This window comes from Gossypium hirsutum, chromosome D03 (genome assembly GCF_007990345.1).
Source record: "Gossypium hirsutum isolate 1008001.06 chromosome D03, Gossypium_hirsutum_v2.1, whole genome shotgun sequence".
Classification (NCBI taxonomy): Eukaryota; Viridiplantae; Streptophyta; class Magnoliopsida; order Malvales; family Malvaceae; genus Gossypium; species Gossypium hirsutum.
The window spans coordinates 46269753-46284396 of record NC_053439.1 but is presented as its reverse complement, the minus strand read 5'-3'; the positions used below and the strand labels follow the sequence as shown (position 1 = coordinate 46284396).

At 31.6% G+C, this 14644-nt stretch overlaps 2 protein-coding genes across 2 annotated transcripts; one reads left to right on the top strand and one right to left on the bottom strand.

The window, feature by feature from the left end:
- Positions 1-1425: 1425 nt before the first annotated feature.
- Positions 1426-5610, top strand: LOC107950320 (autophagy-related protein 23). The gene is made up of 15 exons (XM_016885138.2): positions 1426-1705; positions 1848-1935; positions 2020-2066; positions 2464-2553; positions 2658-2711; positions 2970-3047; positions 3136-3204; positions 3278-3433; positions 3517-3643; positions 3906-3946; positions 4308-4397; positions 4496-4600; positions 4739-4885; positions 5052-5161; positions 5251-5610. Exons 1-15 carry the CDS (start codon positions 1670-1672, stop codon positions 5321-5323), a joined length of 1311 nt encoding a protein of 436 aa, XP_016740627.1. The 5' UTR covers positions 1426-1669; the 3' UTR covers positions 5324-5610.
- A 6194-nt stretch (positions 5611-11804) lies between these two features.
- Positions 11805-14036, bottom strand: LOC107950319 (pentatricopeptide repeat-containing protein At3g46790, chloroplastic). Its single transcript, XM_016885137.2, has one exon. It carries the CDS (start codon positions 13962-13964, stop codon positions 12009-12011), a length of 1956 nt encoding a protein of 651 aa, XP_016740626.2. The 5' UTR covers positions 13965-14036; the 3' UTR covers positions 11805-12008.
- Positions 14037-14644: the final 608 nt, after the last annotated feature.

Genomic DNA, 14644 nt, shown 5'->3' with positions numbered 1-14644 from the left:
CACCCTGCTTCTCTTTTAAGCGGAAAAACCCAATTTTTAGGGTTTCTGAACATTCTAAAGTTTATAAATACATATTAGAAGAGGACCTAATGAGGCACACAGGGAATAACGAAGAAAAGACTCGAAGAAAGCCACCGGATTCAACTTAGAAATGGACTTCCTTCAAGATTAAAGATCTCCATTCAATTTCCTTAGAAGTTTTATTGAGTTTCTTTATGTCTTGTTGCTATCCTAACTTTGAGATGGTTTTATTCCAAATTATGAACTAAATTCCCTAGATACCTATGGAAGATGAAACCTGTGGTGGATCTTATTATTTGATTTCTGAATTATATGATAAATACTTGATTTTTGTTTTCAATTATGTATGCTTATTTCTTGTTTTAATATTTCTGAGATATTGATTCAAGTTTAATGTGCTTATTTCAGTGGAGCAAAAGTCTCTCTTTAAGAGTAGATCTAGCATAATTGAGTAGAGTTGCATATAATCCTAGAAATAGGACGACATAAATCTATCGGATTAGAGTCAAATCTAATAGGGGAATCCATAGATCGAGTTAATGCGACAATAGGAGTTTTAATTAGAAAGAGATTTCAATTAATCAACTTAGAGTCAGATGTTCTTTCTCTCGAAAGAGATATTAACATAATTTAGAGATTTCTACGGATCAAAGCGTAAGTGAATAAATCATTTAATTCAGATTCAGATTAATAAGTGAAGTCTCGGTGGATTCTTTCCTGGGTATTGTCTATCTCATTGGTTATCTTCGTTTATTTTTCCCAATTCACTCTTTGTCGCGTTCTTATTTAATTTAGATTAGTAAATTTAGATTAAAACAATTCCTTCAATTTATCGGCTGAATAATAGAAAAAACAGTAATTACTAGTACTTTTAGTCCTCGATACGATATTCCCTTCTCACTGTAGCTATACTATTGTTCGATAGGTGCACTTGCCTTTGTCGTAATTATAGTTAGTTTAGCAACCATAAAAATATTAATATTTTTACGATGTTGACTTGATAACCTGTGTGGTAGTATACGTTTACTTAATAATGACATGACATAGTTTGTCTTACATGCCATGTTAACAAATATTTTAAAATTTATAAAAATAATAAAAAAAATAAAAATCTAAAGAAATAAAAAGTTCATAAAAACTCAAAAAAATTAGTCCAGATTACCATGTTTAAAAAATTAACATTTTAATCTGTATTTACCTTAAAAAAACCAACAATTTAACTCTTTTTGTAAGGTCATGATCAAATTCAACTTTTTTTTTAAAGGTTAAAAACAAAATTTAGTTAAAAAAAGGACCAAATAGATAAAAGATATAAACATTGAGGGTTTAATTTCACATTATGCCTAAATTAAAGTATAATATTAAATATTAAATTTCAGCGTAACAAAATGACTCCGGAAAAAAGAAAAACATATTTCATATGAAAAAGTAAAAACAAGTAAAATTAAGACTAACCATTTGAATCAAACCAATTGAAGTTAAAAATACATATTTTGGCGAAGATCAGCAAATTGAGTCCCAAAAGATTGAAGAACCGTTAAAACCCCCGTCCAGATATATATAATTCCCTGCATTCAAAGGAAAATAAATAGAAGGGGAGAAGAACATTTTATTGTGATTCTTTCTTTTCTTTTCTTTTCTTTTAACGATGAACGCTCACCATGCTTCCCTCGGTCGACGGACGGTAAGAGTAATTTCTTCCAAGATTTTGATTTTGCTTTTTTTCTTTTTCATCGAATTTTCTTCTAATTTGACTCCAAGTTTTGATTACATTCATTTATTTATTTTAATTTTTGAGTGATTGTTTCTGTGATGATTTTGAATAGCTGGAGGAGATTCGTCAAAAGAGAGCCGCCGAAAGAATCAGCAAAGCTTCTTCCGGATCGGATCTCACCAAAGCTCCAATCCCTACTGGTCTCCCTTTACCATTTTTTATTCGATTTTTCCGCCAATTTTAAAAAAATTCTAATTTGTTCATTTTATTTTTTATGCTTGCAGATGTTCAAGGCATGAAGAAATCAGATAGCGAAAATCGACTCTCTGAGGTATTTTCTGTCATTATTTTAAAAAAAAAAATTAATGATGAATTTGTTGAATTATTGGCTGAAAACAATTCTATAAAATATCCTTAGTTTTTATTTTATCCTTTATTGTCTGTTTGGATGCTTAAATAGTGATGGAAAAAAATTATGTTTTTATTTTTATTTTTCACGTGGTGTAATTTTAGTATTAGTTTTTCTGTCTCATGGAAGCTTAGGTTTAAATTCTTATGCACAGTTTGATGGAAGTTCTGGTTTAATTTGTGGCTTTGAAATAAGGAGCTTTTTTGGAAAAATCAAAGTCATTCAGTACACAAAAAATATTTAAAATTATACACATTTTGTTAGCATGATATCGGTATGATGAATATATCATTCTCATGCTGTTAAATTGGCAATGCAGGTGGATATTAGTGGTTTAGTATCTCAACTAAAGGACTTGCAGAAGAAAAATGCAGAATTAGAAGAAAATAACCAGATGTTATCTGTGGAGGTACTATAATCATTTTGCTTTAAGATCTTATCCTTGGAGTTTGAGCTAAACTAAGCCATCAGAACCTGCAAATATGTGAATTTGTTGTTATTTTCCTGATTCAGCTTCAAGCTAAGGAAGCTGAGCATGAAACACTGCAAACACGGTTTAATGATCTGGTGAGTTGAGGCACCTCAATCTTTTATACCATGGGTTCCTAGTTACATCTTTTGCAAATTTACTCTTTTATCGGGTATACGTGGTGAAGTTTGTCAGACAGTGATCTTTGTTAACAAGTTTCTTCCCTGTTGTTTGGTTTGCTTTCTTTCTACTCTAATTCAAATTCAGGACTGTAAATATGGTATGGTTTAAACTTCTGAATAGTGATGCTTCCACTCAGGTATACTTATTTATATTCAAACTCTATTGATTTACAGGAACAGAATACTGTACCATCTCTAAGAAAGGCTCTGAAAGATGTTGCTATGGAGAAAGATGCTGCTGTTGTTGCGCGGGTATGGGCCTCTTTTTGCATTTTTTGTTATATGGGTTCTCTAACTTGTTCATTTTATGATTTTCTTACAGTCTGTTGTTCTAGTATAGGAGGACCTCTCAGCCCAACTTCGCATGCTCAAGAAACGCCTGAAAGAGGCAGAAGATGAGCAATACAGAGTTAGTGAGCAGTTTTTACTCTTGATGCAAGAAAACGACTTAGCTTTTAGCTTATCTGTTTGTCTTTCTTTAGGCTGAGGAAGATGCTGCAGCCTTGAGGGCTGAACTCAACTCAATGCAGCAACAATTGATGAGTAATTCATTTAGTGGAATAAATGCCATGGGGAGTTCACCAGATCAAGTACAAGCATTAGAAAATGAGTTGGCTAGATTGAAGTCTGAATTACAGGTTGCAATGAGCTTAGTTTGTTTTTCTTCGTCCCTTTTGAAGTGTTCCTATGTGGATCTCTCATGGTGGTTTCTGAATTACAGCAAGAGTCATCGTTGAGGCAACAAGAGCGACAGCAATTAGCAGAGGAGCAAGCTCGGGTTTCTGCCCTGACATCAGAAAAGCAGGAACTGGAAGAAAGACTTACTGCTATGTCCAAAAGGAGTTCAGGTAATTACTGTTTACTCAAAAGGGTTTTCATGGACAAACTGTGAGTGTCACCAGTGATGTTTTAAAATAACATGTGTCCACAACTGTACATGTTTAGGCATGTAACTTCATAAAATTAAAATCAAGGATAAAAATCTCCTTTCCATTCGTTTTCCCCATTTGAAACCTATATTTTATTTTATAACACATGAATATTAAGTTGCCATCAAACATAAGTAATCCTGATGTACTATTTCCATGACTCCTGTGTTCTGCAATGCAGAAGTAGCCTCTGAGAAAGGAATGCGCAAGGAATTTTCAGTGGTAAGATAGTGCCTTTAAGTTATTGAGGATTAATTTGTTCAGAAGAATTTTATGTCCTTGATTTGTCATGATAAATAACTTTGGCATGCATCTTGTAGTGTCAAAGTGTTATGATAACTTAACGCAGACACATTCATACTCCCCCTTCTACCCAAATGGGAGAATTCTTCTCTTTTTGTTGTTTCCATGGTTTGAAAAATATTTTCCTCCAAGTTCCTACCTCCTCATTTCATCTTGTTTATCTACTGCTGGTCAACTTCTAAACAAAATGTAGTTGTTTCATCATTTAATGTACTGATAGTAGATTCATTTTGAAAGAGGCTTATGCTTCATCTAAGGTAACCTTTTCTGTATTTCACAGGAAGATAAAGAAAAGCTTGAGAAACAGCTACATGATATGGCAGTAGCAGTGGAGAGACTTGAAAATAGCAGACAAAAACTTCTAATGGAGGTAGAACCTTTCCTCAAGTCCTTGTAGTTATGCCATATGCGTTGGAAACTTAAATCGCAGTTTCCATGTTAAGGCAAAGTCTCTTTTTGCATTGACAGATTGATAACCAATCTTCGGAGATAGAAAGGCTTTTTGAGGAAAATTCTAATCTCTCATCTTCGTATCAAGAGGCAATGAACACAGCAAAGCAGTGGGAGAATCAGGTAAAAATCAGTTGATATAGTCTGTGCGATTTATGCAAACCGTTTTCATGAACTTTTCTTATGAACAACATAAATCTTTACTATTCTAGTTTTCAATTGTGTTATTTGATTGATAAACGAGTCATCGAGTATTTGCAGGTTAAAGACTGTCTTAAGCAAAATGAAGAGCTTCGTAGAATTCTAGATAACTTGAGAACAGAGCAGGCTAGTTTGCTATCCAAAAACGGTTCTGGGGCTATTCAAACTGGTTCACAGGGAAATACAACTGAAATTCTCTCCCTCAAGGTTAGTTTGTTCCGGAGGGAAAACCTTATGACATGTATTGCGTACTTTAGAACTCTATGTTGAACCTTAGGTCAATTACATGACTTTTTCCCGCTTCCAACAGCCTTCTGGCCTTCAAATAATAATAATACATTATCTGATTGTGTGCTATATATTCGTTTTCTAGGGACAACTTGTGCAAGAACAGAGCAGAGCAGATTCACTATCAGCTGAAGTAATGCAGCTTTCAGCGCGTCTCCAACAAGCGACGCTAGCATATAACAGTCTTGCACGCCTGTAAGATATTTCCTTTCCCTCTTCCTAACGACTTATGAACTCATATCTGACAAGATTCTAGATGCTAAACTTCATTTGAAATGCCACAGCTACAAACCAGTTCTCCGAAACATCGAAAGCAGTCTCATCAAAATGAAGCAAGATGGCTCGATTACCATCTAGCGAATGCAATAGCATAGTTTCATTTGGTGTAATTTGTTTCCGAAACCGATTCTTGGGCAGAGGATTGAATTTCTGCAGGCAGTCTTTTTGGTGTGATGTGAGCCATTCATTATTTTTACGAGACAGGTAGTGTATGTACTGCTTCTTTTAAGTGTAATTCGAACAACAAAAGATGAATTACAGGAAAAATGTATTTCACAGAGATATTTCTTCATGAGCGAGGTTGTAAAAAACTAGACTGGATTGGTTGATTTCATCAAAAATTAGTCAATCCAACAGTTTAATCATTTGTGCTGTTTTGACGGTTTAATTGTATAAATTGAATTGAAAAATTAGTAAACTGGTCAAAATTGATAAAAAGAAAAAACCAAAATCAATTAAAATTTTTTTTATTACTTTTAGATTTCATTAACAGAAAATTCGAGTTTTTCATTAAACTTCGATTTTGTTGTTGTTGTCGTAAATATAGCCTTCTTTCCCCCTTTTTTGTAAATATATATTTTTTCTTCTGATTTTTTAAAATATATGTCCTTATTTTCCTTATTTTTTTATTATTTTATATTTATTAGCTGAATTTTCTGTTCATTAAATTTATAAGATGATTGAATATTCAAATTAAATCGAAAATTATAGATTCAATTGATTCCACCTCCCATTCAATTTTGTTCTTTTTCCATAAGGATCTGTTGGTTCAGTATTCATGGGTTTTGAAATTTCTATATTTTCATCTTCTTCAAATGAAGTGTTTTCTTCATCAGAATTATAAGTTGAGACTTTTATATCTTTATCCTGATCTGTTGAAGTTTTTTCTTCATCAGATTGTTTCTTAAATAATTCTGTGTTTTCAGAATTACTTGAACTACTAGTATCATCATATTTTAACATATAATGATAATTAAATATACTAAATAGATCTTTATGTTTTTCATAAAGTTCTTCTATTAATTTTAAATATTCAACTCTTTCAAGTTGATCATTACTATTAGTAAATTTTTCTTTCCAATGTTCTATAAGGGTTTTATAGACTAGAAATCATATTTTTTTTTGTTTATCATCTTTTTTCCGCTTTTTATATTTTTTATATTTTTTTATAATTTTTTATATTTTTTTCTTCAGATAAAACTAAAATATTATCCTTACCATTATCATAGTATAAAGTAGACCTGTCCATGGGCCGGGCGGCCCGGCCCAGCCCGACGGCCCACCCGAAATATGGGAGGATTTGGGTAAAAATATAAGCCCGAAATATGGGCTTGGGTAAAAAAATGAGGCCCGTTTAAAAAATGGGCCAGGCTCGAGCTCAACTTTTTAGCCCGAGCCCGGCCCGAATATAATAAATATTTTTTTATTTTTAAATTTTAAAATACTTTAAAAATATTTTTTTTATTTTTTTATTTTTAAAATAATTTTTTTGTATTTATTAAAAACCGGGCCGGGCCGGGCTCGGGCTTATTATTTTTTCTGAGTCGGGCCTGGATAAAATTTTAGGCCCATATTTCGGACCGGGCCGGGCCCGGGCCTAAGAGTCGGGCCAAAAATTTTTTTCGGGCTCGGCCCATGGACAGGTCTAGTATAAAAGACCTAAATCTACATCAGACTCATTATTATTATTGATAATCTGTTCTAATTTATTATTAATATTAGTTAATATTTATTTAGACTCATAGTTTAAGTCTAAATTTTTTACTTCACTTAAAGTATTTTCTCTTTCTTCTACATTACTAACTTTTTTTATATAATTTACCAAAATAAAAAGAAGTCATATCAACAAGACTATTTATACCATTACTCAGAGATGAAATGTTATTTTCATTTCTCTAACAAATCCCCATTCAATACTTATTATATCAAATGGTTCATGATTAAATCTAAATTTTATAGTTGAAATACTATTTCCAATAAAATTGGTAAAAACATAAGATTGGAGAAAATGTTCAAATTTTTTTTTCTAAATTGATTCTGCTGATTGCAGATCATATCATTGATTTTGTTGAATATTTTCAATGGACAAATCTGTCTAGATTTGTTGTATAAACAGATTCTAAATACCTTATTCATAAGAGGATTATTTTTTCCCTTATGAATAAAATATTGAAAAATATCAAGAAGATTATTTATCTCCTTAATATCCATCATAAAGAGTTGGAATTCATCCCAATCTCGATATAAAATTGATTTTAATAGTAAATCTTCAATTTCATTTTCTTTAGTTGTTTTTTCAACTAAAAATTGTTAAAATTTAGTAAGAGCTCTTCTGAAATTAGCTCTTTGATTTGAAATATGGGTTTTTCATATCTCATTTATAAAATTATAATTTTCTGGTGATAAACCAGGATTATAAAAATCTTTTATTTGTGAAATTTCTTTTTCTTATCCAATTTGTTGTTTTTTCAACAAATTTTCTGATCCTTTCATCATATCAGCATAACTGGTTTGTGATGCTAAATATGGATCTTGGGACATTGGTGATTGACACACCAATTTTGAAAAACTGTTTCCAACTGGTTGGTTTACCGTTGGATATTTTAAAACATTTGGTCCAAGTGGTTGGTTTACTATTGGATAAGACACATAATATCATTGGTTAGGATAAAATGGTATTTGTGCATTGATTCTGCTTTCCCTTTGTTGGGCTTTTTGTGAACAGTAGTCCATTCATCGACTATTTTCTTTAGAGGGTTTTTACCTCTATCCATTAAAAAGCCTGCTAAAAAAATCACAAATATTTTTAAACTAATTAATTTTTAATGAGTGTAAATTTTTTATTACACACAATTTTATTATTATTTTCAAGTGGAATTTCCACAAAATCTTCTTTTACTGATAATCAAATAGAATGTTTATCAATAGTAAAAGGTAAATGTCTACAAATAAAATTATTACCTAATAATATATCTCCCTGCATATTAAGAAAACATACTATTTTAGGAATCACAAATCTAACATTGTTTATATAGATTGGTATATTTTTAGCTTTATAATTTATAATGGTTTTACTACCATTTATTCCCTTTATAGGTTTTTTCATTAATTCCCATTTTTCTACAGGAATCGCATTCATTCTACAACTACAGATTGTAGCTCCAGTATCTATTAAAGCATTTAGAGAATATATTTTATATTTTCTAAATTGGAATGTAACTTTGATATTTATTCCAACTTTTGACTTTTTATCAATTTTTGAAGTTTGAATATCTTCCATCCTAGTTTTCCTAAAATTATTACTAGGTTCAGTAGGAAATATAGGAATTTGAACAGTTTTAATTCCTATTGGTGTATTATTTGTACTGATATTATCCTCTTCTTCTTCTGGTTGAGAACTAGAGGGTAGAACTAAATTTTCATTTGTATTTGTTATACAATTGTTTTTAAAATATAATTTATTACCTGATGACATGTATTCTATTGTACTTACTGGTTTAGAAGTACTAGAACTATTAATTTTTTCCATCATCCAATCTCTTGGTATTGATAGATCTCTTAAATCTAATAATTTTGGCTATATTTCAGTAGTAAACTTGTTTGGTTCAAAGAGTTCAATAATTTTGTTATTAATCTCTTTTATTTCTACTTCTGTCGTATTTGTATATTCATTAATAGAAGTCCAACTGATTGCTAGATCTTCTGTTAAGTCATTTATATTAGAATTTTTTGTCTGAATTCTAAGGCAAAAACACTCTTCTATTAGAGAGTCTGTAATAGAAATAAAGTAATTTGGTTTAACGTTAAATCATATTACTCCTGTATGTAAATTAGATTGAATGCCTCCAATAAGTGCTTTTATTGAATTTTCAAATCTTTTATCTAAAAGAACCGCTATTATAGGAATATTATGACCTCTCCTAAATAAGGCTCTAATTGTAATCATAATAATGCCCAAATGTATATATCTAACCCGATGATATTTCTTTTTAATCCTCTTAATTTTATCTTTGGTAAAGAGAGAGATTTCTGTTAATCCTCCTCTTGTATCTTTAGCGACTGTGTTACTGCTAATTTTTTCTATATTTCTCTGAGTCCATATTTTAAACTTAGAGATTTTATATATTTCTTCTTTAGAAATATGATTTTTATTAATCTTTTCTATCATTTCATCAGAAAAGTTTTTTTCTTCTCCGATTAAATTTCTTAATTTAATATCATGATTTTCAGAATTAGGAATTTCTTCTAATTGATTATTAGAACTACTTCCTATATTGAACATAAATATATATTCATCATTATTATCAGAATCTGTTTCTGATATTAATTCGTAAAATATCTCATCAGGATTTATTTCCTTTTGAAAGCATATTTCTAAATCTTGTTCTTCAAGACTTTTAATCATTTTCCTAGCATTTTTTCCTTTGTTAGGACAATTACTAGCTATGTGACCTTCTTCATCAAATATAAAACATTTACAAATTTGTTTATTTGGTTTAGGAGTTTTTTTCTAACAACTTTTTTATTTTTACCAGAGAATTTTTTATTACTTGGTTTCCATTTTCTTAATTTATATTTTTTACGCTTTCTATAAGTATTAGGATATATTTGTTTACAACCAAATTTTCACTCATTTTCTAATATTTTATTACAATATTTATCACTTAATTTATGCTTAACTTGTTTAGCAGCTTTACTTTGTAAACAATGTAAAGTTATTATTTCTCTTGCAAAGTTTATCTTATTACCTATGGAATCTAAATTTTCTATAGGAAGACCAGATGTTTTACTGTGCTTCTCTAAATAATATATATATTTGTTTATACATATCTCATCCCAAGGTGGGGGTAATTTATGAAAATATTGGTTTTTCTAAAATTCTATATTTTCATTTTTTAATTTTTGATATTCATGAAGAAATTTTTTAGAAAAATCTTCTAAATATCTAATATCACATAATTTAGTTTTTGAAAGAATATAACTAGATGTACTATCTTGATCTTTTTTATCAAAATATACACAGAATTCTGTTTTTAGAATTAAGGTTAATCCTTTTAATAAATCTTTAGGGGATCCTATCTGATTGATTAATTGCCTCTTTTGTTCTCTACTTTTCTCAGACTCTTCCCAACGTCTAAGAAATTGTAGAACATCTCCTAGAAATGTGTCAAGAAGGACAAGTTCTAGTCATCAACTAAGCCAAAATCATTAGATATCGAAAGATAAAAGGACTAGATTTTAAAAATTTTCATTAAATCCTTTAAAATTTTTATTAGCCTTCAAAGTTTTTGAAATTTCTCATTGGAATTTTTTTATAATTTTAATTAAACCTTTAAAATTTTTAAAAATTTCATTAAATTCCAAAATTTTTTAAATAAATAAATTAAATCATCCGCCTCTTAGTCGACCAAGAAAATCGACATAACTAAGGCTTATTTGAATCATAGTATTAAATTATGGGAGAAAAAACACAACCATGGGAAACCAACAAAACTTGGTTACTGGTCTGCTGTACATATCTCTATGATCTCTCTGTTGTTTTTATGACTTGTTTTCCAAAACTTAAAAATAAATAAAAGCGAAAATAGCTATTACTACTAATTCATGACCTGGACTAAACCGAATTTAAATATGATATTAACATATTTTATGTTTGCTCAAATTCGGTTTGACCTGAAATATGGATCTAAAATTTTATTCAAATTTACCATATTTGTAAAAAACTAATCCAAGCTCATTTTAATTCTACCCATATTATTTTTAAATTTTTAAAAAATATTTATATTATTTTAATTAAATATTTAATAATTTTATTTTATTTTTTATTAAAATTTTTTGTACAATTATTTTAACATTTACATATGAGTGATGAAACCATCAAGTCTTCGATAAGTTTGGTCAAATAATACTTTGGAACACTCAAACAAGACCTTTTTGGACGGCACAAGTTTGATCACTATTATGATCCAACAGGTACTTGGTTTCATTTATTTATTGATAGCGTTGTTAAGTTGGATGCAGAGTGGGCTGTTGTCGGAGGGGTGGCGTATAAGCAAGATGGGCAATGAATCATTGAATATAATTAGCATTTGGGTTTTTGTTCAGTTTTTTATGTCGAACTGTGAAGAATCTTAGATGGCCTAACCTTTGTTCAAAGGGAGGGATGCAAGAAAGTTTCCATTCACACTGACAATTTGGAGGTGGTCAAAGCTCTTTAAGACATCCATTCGACTAAATTAACTTCGACCTTGGTTAGGAGAATCCATATAACCTAACAAACTATGGAGCAATAGAAAATCAAGCATATCCCAAAGAGAGAAATCAAGTTGTAGATAGTCTTGCAAAAATGGCTTCTGAGAAAAATTCAGCTTTACAAGTATTTGCAAAAATTCCAAACCCGATGGCAGTGACTGTTGAAATTGCTAGAGTTTCAAACTTTCATATTGACAGTTTAATAGGTTTCATTTGTCTTTTTCGCCAAAAAAAAATATTTACATAAGAATAGTATTATATATTTAATACAAAATTATTATTTTTATGTGTTATAAATTACATAATATAAAAAATAACATAATATAAAGTATTATAAACTTAAAAACAGACTGGGCCGAACCAAGCTCAGGCCTTGAATGTTTAAGCCTGAGCTCGACTTATATTTTAAACGGGTCTAATTTTTTTGTCCAAGCCTATTTTTTGAGCCTAATATATTATCCTAAATCCTCTCAAGAACCTAAATGGGAAGCCCATCCCACAAACAGTTCTACTACCAATAATCCCCACATGAACAAACCCCATTCTGGAAATGGTGAAACCGATTCACATCACGAACCAGAATCTCTTTGTTTGTAAACTTGGAAATGAATTTTGTAAACGAGTGGCAGTCTTCACACAGCCTCAAATTCTTGGTTATCCTAATGGTTTCCCCTTTTTTCGTGTTGATCAGCCCAAATGCGACCGCTAGTTTCTCGCTGTGACCCAATAGGATCCGTTCCTTTTCGCTTTCATCGAGATCATACAGCACGACTTTCGTTTGCGGTGAGTATCCCTTCTCCTTCATCTCAGCAGCCAGTTTAATCAACAATGATTGGATCAGTTCGATCTGAGGGTTGGGCTCATCAACAGAGACGAATGAGTACATTTTCCTTCTCACTTCAATCCAACTTCTTCCTGCAACTTTTTGCAGCGAGCGAGTTTCGAGTAGCTTCCTCACTCGCTTTACATCGTCCCACATCTCAGCTTCTGCATAAATATCAGCTAGGAGTACATAGTTCCCAGCACTATGGGGTTCAAGTTGAAATAGCCTATGGCTAGCTCTCTCTGCTAGCTCTACATTACAATGAATCCTACATGAGCCAAGAAGTGAACCCCAAACCTTGGCCCCGGGTTCGATCCGCATTTCATCTATAATCTTAGCTGCCTCCTCTAACCTATTGGCACGACCGAGAAGATCGACCATACAAGCATAGTGCTCAACGCTTGGATGTATTCCGTGTTCTTTACGCATCGAATCAAACAACTTTTTTCCTTCTTCAACAAGACCAGCATGGCTGCATGCTCCTAAAACACTGACAAAAGTTATAGGACTTGGGGAAACACCTTGATGAATCATCTCCTGGAAAATTTGCATTGCTTTCTTCCCATATCCATGAAGACCGTAACTCGAAATCAACGAATTCCATGACACAACATCCCTTTTCTCCATTTGGTCGAAAATCCGTTGTCCTAATTCCAGCTCACCACATCGAGCATACATTGTAATAAGAGCACTGATAACGGGCAAAACCGAATCAAGCCCTCTCCTAAGGATATAAGCATGAACCAACTTCCCTTGTTCCAAAGCCGACAGAGCTGCACAAGCTTGAAGAACACTAACCATAGTAACCGAATTCGGAGCCGAATCCTGAGTCTCAATCATCATTTCCCTAAAAAGCTCCAATGCCTCAAACGGCTTCCCATTTTTCGCATAACAGGCCATCATCGCACTCCAAGAAACCACATTCCTCACAGGCATCTTCTCAAAAACAAAACTCGCATGCGCAACGCAACCGAACCTTGCATACATATCCACCAAAGTAGTCATAATATGAACATATCCTTCCAACCCATGTCTTAAAATATGAGCATGAATCTCTTTCCCTTTATTTAAAAGCGAAACCATACATTCAGAAGCAACACAAGCTTTCAGCACATAAGTATAAGTAAATCTATCCGACGGAAGTCCAATCCTATTCATCTTTCTATACAAACCCAAAACTTCTTCCCCGAAACCAGCCAAAGTAAGCGCTCGAAAAAGCGCATTCCAAACAAAAATCGTTCTCTTACGCGTTTTATCGAACACCTTGCGAGCATCGTCCAGAGAATCCAAAGCAGCGTACATGGATATAAGTTTGGTAACCAAGAAAGGATCTTGGTCGAACCCATTTTCGGAAATATGGGAATGAAGGGATTGAGCGAGGGAAAGGGAGTTTTGGTCGGCGCATGAAAGGATAAGGACCTCGTAAGTCCTTTGAGAAGGGTTGGGTTCTCGGGAAAGAAGCTTGAAAGCTTGTTTAAGGTCGCCTTGCTTGCATAAGGATTGGATAAGTTGATTGTGGTTGGGTGTTGAATTAGAGATGGAGGGGTTTAAGGTGAGAGAAGAAGAAGGGAGCTTTGGTGGCGTAGGAGGTGGGTTGAACAGTGACGGTGGTTGCGTTGGCTGGGGAGTGTGAAACGCCCACATCAGTACTAAAATCCCACGGTCTTCTATTTTGTTCACTTTTTTCTTTTGAAGACTGATCTCTATCTCTCTCACATTTGATTTTTTGTTGCACAAACCTTTTTTAAGGCTTAGATTTTTCTCTTCTGTATCACGTGGGTATCACGTGAGATAACTGATTTTTCTAAAATATGAATTTTAAATTAGGTCCGGGATAAAATAAAAATCAAATTATAAATATTTGAAAGCTAAAATAAATATTTTTTTTACTATTCCTCATGTACAAACAATTTTGAAGACAATACAAATACGAGGATGGGTTGTGCGATTCTTAGCTCCCTCTTTATTTACCATATAATTATCTTTGTTTATTTTCATTTCGGATTCAGTGGTTGAATCGAGAATTAATGATTTAATCAATTTAATTAATATAAAATTAGTAAATCGATAAAAAAATTATTTAATAAATTTAAAAATAATTTGAACTATATTTAAGCTAGTTTAAATATTAAATTTTGTTGTTATATTTCCATTATTATTTATGTTTATTATTATTATTTTCTTTTTAAAATTATTTGATATTTTTATTTTGTAATGGTTGAATTGGGGGTTAAACAGTTGAACCGAAAATCGATGATCTGATCAATCCAAACGCCGATTTAATTCTTACGATATTGATATTTATTTGTTCATTTTAAAGCTTT

What these genes read in the sequence shown, in the direction of transcription:
- LOC107950320 (XM_016885138.2), top strand. Translation starts at nt 1,670, where the DNA reads ATGAACGCTCACCATGCTTCCCTCGGTCGACGGACG. An exon ending in GCGAAAATCGACTCTCTGAG is followed by an intron (nt 2,067 to 2,463) that starts GTATTTTCTGTC and finishes TTGGCAATGCAG; the next exon opens with GTGGATATTAGTGGTTTAGT. An exon ending in TATGTCCAAAAGGAGTTCAG is followed by an intron (nt 3,644 to 3,905) that starts GTAATTACTGTT and finishes TCTGCAATGCAG; the next exon opens with AAGTAGCCTCTGAGAAAGGA.
- LOC107950319 (XM_016885137.2), bottom strand. Translation starts at nt 13,964, where the DNA reads ATGTGGGCGTTTCACACTCCCCAGCCAACGCAACCACCGTCACTGTTC.